The sequence below is a fragment of the Pyxicephalus adspersus genome, chromosome 2 (assembly GCF_032062135.1).
Source record: "Pyxicephalus adspersus chromosome 2, UCB_Pads_2.0, whole genome shotgun sequence".
In the NCBI taxonomy this organism is placed as follows: domain Eukaryota; kingdom Metazoa; phylum Chordata; class Amphibia; order Anura; family Pyxicephalidae; genus Pyxicephalus; species Pyxicephalus adspersus.
In genome coordinates, this window is record NC_092859.1 from 116309433 (window position 1) to 116320905 (window position 11473).

The window sequence follows — 11473 nt, forward strand, 5'->3', positions numbered from 1 at the left end:
ATTTCATATTATTAATTACCTGCCCCTGGAGAAATGGAGAATGGCTATTACCAGCCTATTGGAAATGGAAGCTTTGCCTGTTTATTAGCTACTAGGGCTCAAATCATTTGAGTGAATTCAGTGCTAGAAATCATTTGAGGGGGGCCTATCTTTTGTCAAAATTTGAGGCTCTTTTTAGAATGTTTATGGCTATTTGTTTCCCTGGGTAGATTTTCATGTACACTGTGTCCAAGTGAACATATGCAAAGTCATAGCAAGGGTTTTTACCCTTGCCTCCTATATTGTGGGTGGGAAACTTGAATTACACTTAAAATCTTTTAGTAAATAGAAGACCATTGTTTCAAAAAAAAAATTGTACTGTTTTGACAATATCTATCTTCAGTGTGGTTTTTTAAGGTTTAGGCATGTACACACGCTCGATTAGGAAAGATCAATAAATGAGCTCTGTACACGTAGCACTGTGCTCTATAGAGTGGTTGGGGGGGGGGGCACGTGAGTGTTACCCCGTTGCGCTTTCTCCCCCTTCATTGGGGTTGTTCATCTTCTGTCGTTCATGGATTCGCTAGGATGGCCTCCACACGCCAGAGACTAGCCTGTCGGTTGTGTGTACTTGTTTGGCTAGTGTGTGTGTACAAAGCTTTGTGCACAATTCTGTATTTCTTTACCAACCCTCTTGTATATACAGCAGCACTTGTAAATCTTGTCTCACCTAAAGATAATAAAAGTGCAATGTTGTCATAAGGCTTGTAATTTAAAAAAAATATTTTGGCCAGGAAAGGGTGTCTTGCACTGCAAACTTTCTGCAATAGTCACTGGCTGTAAACTAATCCTTGCAAGCTTTTTTTCCTAGACCCATTTTGCAGAAAGAATGTTTGTTTTTTTTTTTTTTTGTTTGTTTTTTTTAAGCCAGTTTAGGGTCGTCATTCGTTTTGGAAACTGCTTATCGGGTTCTGCAAGCTGCTCACTTACTACAGCAGAGAGAAGAGTAGTGACTGGTGGATAGAACTTTAGCTTCTGCACAGCACAACATTTGGGCCAGCAGGGTTGGCAAGGCAAAAACGTTTTTTAATAAGCTGCTGGTGCTTGGAGAACCCCTGGCAAGCTGGCCTAGTTACATTCTAAGATAACACACCTGCCACCTTTGCAGTCAGCATTAAAGTTTAGCTTGTTTTCTAGTTTCAGAAGCTAAAGAATGAGGTCTGTCATGTCTTGCCTGGGCCTAGCAATTAGCTGGTGTGTTGCAAAGAAAAAAAAAACAAAAAAAAACATACCCCCCCCCCCCCCCCAGTAACAAAAGTCAATAAGCAAACCTTTTGATCAAGTATAAATATATTAGGACCTCAAAACACATTGGGAGGGTGAGTGTGAGTGTGTGGTCTGTTTTTTATGTACAAATCTACACTCCTAGCCCTGATTATTCTTCTGGTAAGAGGTTGAAGAAATCTAACATCTCTTGGTCAACATGTTAGGCAAATGTTATTATTGGTTTGTCACTCTGCTACTGTAGCTTTCCCATATCCATTACATCTTTCTTGGCTAGGTCCCACTGCTATTAGCTGCTGAGCGAGCAGCATGCCTTGAAAAGCAAGGTGCAGGTTTTACCCCTATCCATTGTCAAGTATAAAAAATCAAAATCAAACCAACTACCTATTTTTGTTTGTTTTAGCCTTAAGCTGTTTGAGAATGGAACAAAGTGTCCAGAGTCCTAAAGTTTTACCTGATATTAAATTTCAGTTTTTTTTTTTTCCTCCTATGTGTAGAGCGAGTCGTATCTCTTCCACTGGTGTAGGTATTGCAGGTCCAGTTCATTGTACCAGCTACATAAAGAAATATGATTGTGATGTGCTGTCATCACATCCACAACTGGCTCCTATTAGCTTTCTACTAAATATGGTGTATAATGCAGGAATATATGAATTACATCATCCATATTGCTAAGCCTGGTGATATATACATATATAATATAAAAAAAAAAAATAAGGGATAAGAGAACATGTTCGTAACAAATTGTAAAGCTAAATTGTATACTTAACAAGCCAATAGGAAACCATAAAAAAGGTTTTCTATGTTTATAAGAATGAGAATTCCTTCACTTTGGACATATGTAGAGACTTTAGATAACTGTACCAAATACATGCCAGTCCCTCATAAACTATACAAGAAGGAAGGAACAATGAGTAAAAAAGTTTCCATTCACTATAAACATCGGGACTTTCAAGGCAAAACAATAAACATAGTTTTGATAAAAACAATATCTTTATGTTCAACAATAATAGTGGCTACACATAATTGGTGTACAGTACCAGAGATTGCAAGAAAATGTGAGGAACTAAAGCCTTTTTTTACACAATCACTTCATTCATTTCAGGGGCTCAAAAGTAATTGGACAATTGACTCAAAGGCTATTTCATGGGCTGGTGTGGGCAATTCCTTTGTTATGTCATTATCAATTAAGCAGATAAAAGACCTGGAGTTGATTTGTGGGGTGCTTGTATGTGGAAGACTTTGCTGTAAACAGACAACATGCAGTCAAAGGAGCTCTCCAAGCAGGTGAAACAAGCCATCTTTAGGCTGCAAAAACAGAAAAAATGTTTGTTACATCATGAGAAAGAAACAAAGCACTGGTGAACTCAGCAACTCCAAAAGACCTGGACGTGCACGGAAGACAACAGTGGTGGATGATCGCAGAATCCCCTTCACAACAGCCAACTACCGTGTTTCCCCGATGATAAGGCAGGGCCATCAAATAAGACAGCCCCCCCTTTTTAGGTAAAAATGAAAAATAATTAAAAAGGAGGAAACCCAGCATCTGGTGATGTCCATGAGTTCAAGACTACAGGCTGTCATTGCCAGCAAAGGGTTTTCAACCAAGTATTAGAAATGAACATTTTAATTTCAGCTCTTAATTTGTCCAATTACTTTTGAGCACCTGAAATTAAGTATCTGTGTAAAAAAAAAGCCTTTAGTTCCTCACATTTTTATGCAATCTTTTTGTTCAACCCATTGTATACTATTTATGTGTTGTCACTAATATTGTAAAATAAACATAATGATTTTATCAACACTATTATATGTCTATTAATTGATTATTGTTTCATGCTTTAAAAGTCCTGCTATTTATGGTGAGTGAAAACATTTTTGCTCATTTTTCCTTCTTTCTTCTTCATTCTATGCAAAACATAACATGCATGATAATAGCAATCATTTAAAAAAAAAAAAAAAAAAAAACTTTCTTGCTATGGAAATGATATATACCTATATACACTAATGTAATAATGTGGCACCACATTGACCCATAGCTGTGAATATTACTTTGTGTGAACTCATCAGTGAATATAGTAATTACACGGCTAACATAAAATCACTTCACCGAGCTCTGTGCTAGCAAGCAATCGCTGATACAAATTTGTCTCAAAGTATGTAAACAAATGACACATCATTCCTTGGTATGCAGATTAAATATTATTATTAATATAAGTAAACAGGATTTATACAATATGGTTGGTTTTATATGCAGTAAATGATCAGTTGGTGCTATTTTCATAAAAGTAGCACACAAAATTAAATGCAACAATGCAGAAATGAAAAACTACTGAGATTTCGTACCAAACATTGCGCAAAATATCACTGAGAATACATTGAGCTTTCACTATCATTCCAGCCAGAAACAGAATTGACATGCTCATGATAGTATTCCCGCCCCTACACGGGCATTCCCTTAACCAACATGGCGCCACGTTTTCTGTCCAAGAGTACGTATTGAGGTTTCCATACCAACGCACCGCTCAAAGACTCTACTTCCGGCGGAAGTTGATTGTTTACAGACAATGTCGGAGATGGAGCTGGATTTGTGTGGAGATGTTTTAGATAACAATGGGCCCAGGAGTCACAGCAGCCTGGAGAACCAGGGCCACTATGTCCTAAGCACCCTGGCCGAGGTGGTGGAGAGGGTGATGAGCTTTCTGCCCAGCAAAACCCTGCTGAGAGCGGCCTGGTGTGTCTGTGTACTGTGTCTGTGTTTATTATGTGTCAGTGTTGTCAGGGCCAGCTGTGCTGTATTGCTGTATAGAGTAAGGATTTGTTTATATAGTAATTTCACTTGTTTTAGAATGCTATATATCTATGTTTGTTATTTGGCTGGGTTCTGTGTAATATTTATAATATTGAATGAAGTGTAAGTATTTTCTATAAAAGTATTTATTTAGAGAGCCATGACCTAGCCAGAGATTAAATGTGTTCTGTTGTCATATGAGCCATGATTAGTGAAGTCCGTGGAAAGCCAGGGAAAGCAGATGCCGGACATCACTGGAGGATGCCGTGGGCACTGCCAGAGGACGCCGCTGGAACGTGGGAACCAGGTAGGACTTAGTAAACTCCCGGGCAATTCCAGCCTGAGTGTGGCTTAGGGTTACCGCTTTTGGTATGGAAAATCGACCCCGAGCCACTCCCGGGAATACCGCCAGGGAGGTTAAAGTTTGAAACTGTTTTCACTGTGACAGGAAGTGAGGGGAGAATCCCCAAGGAATTGTGCTCACCGTTACAGTTTCTTTTAGAGCAATGTCCAAAGCAAGGATTACTATAACATTCTTTGGTGGAGAATCAAGCACTGCCATTGTAATACATGGAACTGGAAGATCATCCATCAGGGAATGTTTCAGTGAATATTAAATAATCAGTCCCCATAGACTTCTATCGAGAAAGAAGAATGAATCCTGAACAGGTATATAAGTGTAGCCTTTCTTAGTCTTGGTTTTTTTATAGTATCAGGGTGCAGTGGGCAATAATGTAAAGAAGCAACTCTATCTGTGAATGTTTTATTCATCCATTGTAGCTAGAATTGATTGGTTATGAATAGTTGGACTGTTGAGGTTTCACAGATCCGTTCGATTCTTCATTTCAATTGAGCATCAGAGATGTCTTCTGTTTACAGAACAAGCCCAGGTTTATGTGAATAAATGCTAGCAGCATAAGCAAGCAACTAGAATTCTTCAGAGAAAGATTGTCCATAGTATCTCTTTGTCTAAGTGTGGATAGCCTGAAATAACCATATGATAGTAAGAAAAAAAGGCTTTATACTCTGCATCTGGGTTATAAATCAGTTCTGCAAGCAGGGGTTCACCTAGATACACATAATATTTCTAATGGAAAATTAAACACGCTACAAAGGACCTCATTCAGCCTAAAAGGGAAATGTTTTCACATGAAAATTCATTTCGAATGCTTTTACTAACCCACATTGATGTAGGGAATTTATAATCTACGTGTACTTTGTCTTCCATGGAGGATACTGCAAAATAAAATAAACGTTCAAATGATTTCAAAAAGTGCCATTTTTAAACAATACACAGAACAAGCCACCTTTTTACCATCTGCTCTAATGAAACAGATGTGCTTTTTCAGTGAATTTCAATTTCCTCGAAAAGGTTTTTGTTTTTTCTTAAGTGCATAGTAATTGTATCTTGTTTTGATATACTTCTTGTAATACTCTATTTTTGGTCTTAGTGTCTGCAGATTGTGGAGGGATTGTGCACGGCGTAAGTTGAAAGCACGGCAAAAGATAACATGGATATCAGCCATAGGAGCAGGAGATTCCGACTTGGATGGTCATTCCTTGGTCCATGTTGTGAGAGAAGAACTTGAGGTATACCATGTCAATCCAATGTACTTTGCATTACAGTATTTTAAAGCAAGGTGTAGATAATATGAGAGTATTCCCTCTATTTCACCTGGAAAGAAGGATAAAGGGCCTGGGGAGGGTTGACAGTAAATGTTGTACTGCATTTGTGCAGATCTTTTTTTGGGATCCAGACCCAGAGTGTCTTAGAAGGAATGGCTGGGTGAACTATAGCATCCCTCTCCCACACTAGGATTTGGAGGAATGAAACACCTGGCTTGATGATAATAAAAGGGAGTTGGTGTGAGAATTGAGGTAGAGTTACAGGTGGAAGAGGGCTTCTTAAGCACATGTTCAGACCTTTGTTTTTTTCAAGCTCTTCTAAACTTTTTTATAGCCTGCAAATGCTTACAAAAATATTTCAATAAAAATGAATAGGTCTTTTTTTTGTGCAGGCTTTTGCAGGTGACATACAGAACACCATTTTTCTGTTTACTATATTTTAAAAGTGAAAATAAGTTTAAAAAATTGCTACTTTTCTGTGTGTAAAGTGTGATTCTGTTGTCTACTTTTTAATACATAGTCCCCATATTGGCTTTAAATTGCAACCAATACCCATATGACACAAGGCTCTCATTTCACTGACATTATTATTATAGTTATTATTATTAACCACCTGAGCGTTACACTGAGGTCTAGATTTCTGTTCCAAAAGCGTTAGTTTTTCATGAAATTTTTTTTTAAATTGTAGACCTGTAACTTACAGAAATATGTCCGAACAGGGTTCTAGTAGATATCATGAATATAAAAAATGTTTAAAACACACAATCATGTAAAAAAAAAAAAAATTACTTTTAATAAAATTAAATAAAAGACACAAAAAATCAGCTTAAACAAGAATACATAAATAAATGAAAAATACTGAAAATGCGATAATTCGGTATACTGTATAGTAATATATTTTTCTAAAACACCTCCCTAGTGTCCGTCACATACCTTTAGACAAAAGCCGTCCGGCTTCTTCTTCCCGGAGAGGACACCCGACGCTGGAGGACGACGCTGGAGGACGACGCTGGAACATGACGATGGATGATCGCAGCGGGACCAGGTAAGTGATCGATAAACCCGAACTTTTCTCACTGTATTTTCATACAGTGAGAAAAGTTCGGGTTTATTGATAATTGTAACTTTTTGAAGCCCGTACCAAGGTCTAGCTTATCGCTCAGGTGCTTAATAAACATGATTTATATAGCGCCAACATATTACGCAGTGCTTTGTAAAATCCACAGTCATGTCACTAGCTGTCCCTCAAAGGGGCTCACAATGTCCCTTACTTAGTCACATGCCATTAATACAGTCTAAGGTTAATTAAAAGGGGGGAAGCCAATTAACCTAACTGCATGTTTTTGGAAAGTGGGCGGAAACCAGAGTAGCTAAGGGAAATCCACAAAAACACGGGGAGAACCTGCAAACTCCATGCAGATTATAGTCCAGGCCGAGATTCGAACCTGGGGCCTAGTGCTGCAAGGTCCAGATTGCTGCCCATATTCCAATTTATTTGTATATTCTGTATAGTTGTATAGCCCTAGATCTACTTTGTGTTATTTTTTCTAAAACCGGTGTATAGCATCAATACTAATGTTTATTTAGGGCCCAATTATAGAGATCTCCTTTGGTTAAGATTGTGTTGAAAGTGGATATTTTTTTTTTATTGAAGTTCTTTAAATACTGTTGTATTGTATCCATATCTAACACATAATGCATTGTTTATAATTGTATATAACTGAATGATTATTACATTTCTCTTTTAGAAAATATATATTATTCCGGAAATGTTTCTGTACTTCACAGACACTGAGTCTCTTAATGATCATGGAGCACACTGCGGACCAAAGAAGGGTAGGATGACGTAAAATTCATACATTGTTAGTTTATGTGTACCCCACACCTACGATGGAAGAGTGGGAGGGTTCTGGCATCATGACATCACTCGGGGGGAAGTTTCTTCCCGTTTGAGTGACACACGGCTCCCCGCGCATGCGCAGTCTGTGCATTTAGTGGTCCGCGACCTGCAAAAGGTTATGGACCACTATATTAAAACCAAAAAAAAGTATTCTTTTTTTTTTCTTCACTTTTAGGATCTATCTGCCCCTTTCATAGTGCTGCATTTATCAAAGTGGGAACCAGTTTTGTTCCCTTAATAAAAAGGCTGCTAAAAGTGGAGAATAGAGGTACCATAACAACACTAAACCACTTGAATAAGTTGGCAATAAGCCCCCATAGATTTTTGTTATGTACTTGTGCTTGTCTTGGGCAAAGATCTGAAGTGTACATCAGTCCCCTGCCACGGCGGATTGATGAATGACCAATCAGGAACAACTGTGCATCTCAATAGAGGAGAGTATAGCTGTGTGTTGCTCACTCATCCTCCCAACTCCCCCCTCCATAGAACAGAACAACGCTGTGTGTAAAGCGTTCATTCATTCATCTGTCAATGGAAACAATCATGAAATATTGTTTTCAATAAAATCATCTAATGTCTAGTGGACTTTGCAGTTTTAAAGTGACCAATGCTGCATGATTCTGATCACCACTTGGCTGAAAGTGGCAATTATGACATTGGTAATTACATCTTTTCAGCTTATCAGCACTTCTAAAAATTAGTGTACCGGCAAGACTTTATTTGTGTTGATAGCACAATTTTATATTTGCGACTTAATAAATGACCTGCTATATGATGCTTGCCCATCCTATCCCATACCAGGCCACATTACCTCTAATACCAAGGTTGCTGGAGTTTGGAGCAAATATTACAATAATATTACTTTATCATCAGGGAATGCATTGTTAGACTGGCAGGCACCCGCTAAGAAACCTTTTCATTGTGCAATGCATAGGAAGTGGCTTCATCATCTCCCAGAGTTTTATTATGTGGGTCCTTTGTGGGTGGGATTCGTGACATTTTAGGTCTTAGATCATTAACAGGGCATTTGGGAGTTAGGAGAAGGGGGCCAGGAGAGGGATCCGTCTGGGGGGCGCACCTGCCAGAGCCGCGGTCCATGTCTCTCATACAGATTTTAGGCTCAGTGGTGGGCGGGTTGTGTCTCTGGAGAGGTTCTGGCATCATGACATCATGAAGTTTCTTCCCTTTTAAATGACACATGGGTCCCCGCGCATGTGTGGTCCAAGGTCTGTGCATTTAGTGGTCTATAGGTCCAAAAAGGTTGGCCACCACTGTTTTATAGTAAGCATTTATCTTAGTTCCTAGTGTCTCCAATAACCACCAAATACCCCCTTATTACTGAAGTGTGATCATGACCCTAAAGCTCGACTACGGACAAAATGTTTTCTTCAATTTCAATAGAGTGGATTTGGATACAATTAGGTAAAATCTTTTGTGTTGTGTATTTTTATGACTATTTGTAGTTTTAGTTACATATCTAACACAGTAAGCTTCTAGAGATATCACATACACTGCATACTAAAAGAGCTTGATGACTTTGTACCAAATTCTAGGACTCAATCTTGGTAACTTTATTAAGCTGCCCTGTTTTTTATGTTTGTCCTCTGATGTACTACCCATTTATTTTGCATCCTATTTAGGTTATGTCTCAGTAATGGTAGCCTTTTGTTGTTTGTTCTGCTAAAGTTGGCTCTTTCTCCTCTAATCAGCAAAAAAGAAACACGGTTCAGAGACTGCAACTGCTTTGGAGAAGCTTCTACCTTGTGACTGTCAAGTTGTTGGACTTGTTGCACCGGGAATTGTAGGTAATGAAAACCAAGGACCTGGGGCACCTCAAGGGGATTTCCTCTGTGTTTTTTTTTTTTAATATTATTTTATATTCTGTTCAGGAGGGGCAGGAGATAAAGATAGGGAGTGCAGGACAGTATTTGAGGTTTTTAGTTGGCCATAACAGATGCCAACAACTACTGAGTTTTCCTCCAAAATCTGAAGTTCAACTTTTTATTATATTCATTTAACATCTGGAATTTATTAGTTTGAACCAGGTAGCTCAACACTGTGTTTCTGATAGTTTACCAAATAGGTTTTACTACATACAGGAGATGAAATATCTTATCTCTTATAAACACAATTATTTGCTTTCATTTTTTTCCCCACTTTTTTTTTTCTGATCAGTTACTCCTATAGGATCCCCAAATAATCAGCCAGTGGAGATGGAAGATGGAGAGTCTGGCTGTGCACTTCTGTTCCCCAAAATCACTGGAGTCAAAATCCAAAAATTTCAGTTCTTCAAAGATTCCAAGTGTAAAGTATTTGATGAGAGCAAACTTGAAGAGGCTGGTAAGCAGACCGTGTTTAATGAACGAATAAGGACATTGGATTTAGTACTGTGCAAGGCAGGTGTAAAAAATGTTGTAAACTAAGAATGCTTTCATAAATTGGCATGTTAATAGTTTGTTTTATCTATTAACAATGCAAAGTAAATGAATGAAAATCTAATTCAAATATGTTTTTGGTGTGACCACCATTTGCCCTCTAAACAGCATCAATTCCTCTAGGTACACTAACTACGCATTTGAAGGAACTTGGCAGCTAAGTTGTTCCAAACATCTTGGAGAACTAATCACAAATCTTGTGTGGATATAGGCTGCCTCCAGTCCTTCTGTTCATGTAATCCTAGGCACTTGCTTCACTGTTGTACTGCTTTCCAGCCCTTTTGTGAACAAATTGCCTTCTGCTACAGCCAAATATTTCAGATTTTGTCCCATCAGTCGAATGCACCTGCTTTCATTTTTCTGCACCACAGTTCAATTTTTTTTTTTTGCATAGTTGGGTCACTTGGCCATGTTGAAGATATAGTATTTTGGCTGAAACTCTTCCATGAAGACCTTTTCTAGCTGGGCTTCTCTGAACAGAAGATGAGTGTACCTGGGTACCACAGGTTTCTGACAGTTCTGGGCTGATGACTCTGCTGGACATCTTCTGATTTTGAAGGAAAATATGCATGATGTTTTTCATCTGTCATGCCACCACTGTGTCTACCTTCCTCGTTTCTTTCTTTTTCTTCAAAATAGCTGGCTTTTGACCTGTGACATGAAACGGTCTTTAAGGCCTCACCTTGGTAGAAGAGTTTGACTATTCCTCACCCATTTGTAAACCTCCTTCACAGCTATTTTTTTAAGCAGTGTTACAACCTACATATGACTCTGACTATAATCCTGCAAAATCCCTGACTTTGTGCAGGTGTACTAATGCTGGTTTAAAGGCAAAGCATGGTCACACCAAATATTGATTATTTTTAATAAATATAGCTCCAACATATTACGCAGTGCTGTACATTAAATAGGGTTGCAAATGACCGACAGATACAGACAGTGACACGGGAGGAGGAGAGGTCCCTTCCCTGAAAAACTTACAATCTAGATTTAAGTTTGATTTAAAAGGAGTTTTTTTAAAGGAGATTTGATTTAAAAAAATTTCTGTTAGCTCACATTTGTTTTGCATTTTTGTATATTGAATTTGGTACATTGTGTATATATACCGTGTTTCCCCGATTATAAGGCATCCCCATTAAATAAGCCACCCCCGATTTTTTTAAAAAAAAATTAAAATAAGGCACTCACCCGTGAATAAGACATCTTCCCATACCCGATCCTGTGTGTGTCTCCTCGATGCTGGCTGCAGTGCAGAGCGAAACTGAAAGTAACAAGCCGGCACACCCGCCCCCGCGATTCTGCACCAGGAAGCAAGCTGCTGATCCCTGCCCTAACGGAGTTACCGGGCTGTACAGTAGAAGAAAAGGTAAGTCAGTGAACAGAAGGGGACAATCAATGGCATAGAGTGATCAGAAGGGGACAGTCAATGGCATAGAGTGATCAGAAGGGGACAGTCAATGG

The 11473-nt window shown here is 38.6% G+C and overlaps 1 protein-coding gene across 1 annotated transcript in view; it reads left to right on the forward strand.

Moving 5' to 3' along the window:
- Positions 1–3783: 3783 nt before the first annotated feature.
- The window catches only part of FBXO22 (F-box protein 22), a 16082-nt gene continuing 8392 nt past the window's right edge, over positions 3784–11473 (forward strand). Inside the window, exons 1-5 of the mRNA XM_072402018.1 lie at positions 3784–3994; positions 5503–5641; positions 7426–7513; positions 9287–9382; positions 9753–9917. Of these exons, the coding sequence (XP_072258119.1) occupies positions 3828–3994; positions 5503–5641; positions 7426–7513; positions 9287–9382; positions 9753–9917 (655 nt within the window). The 5' untranslated portion in view covers positions 3784–3827. The remainder of the gene's footprint in view (positions 3995–5502; positions 5642–7425; positions 7514–9286; positions 9383–9752; positions 9918–11473) is intronic.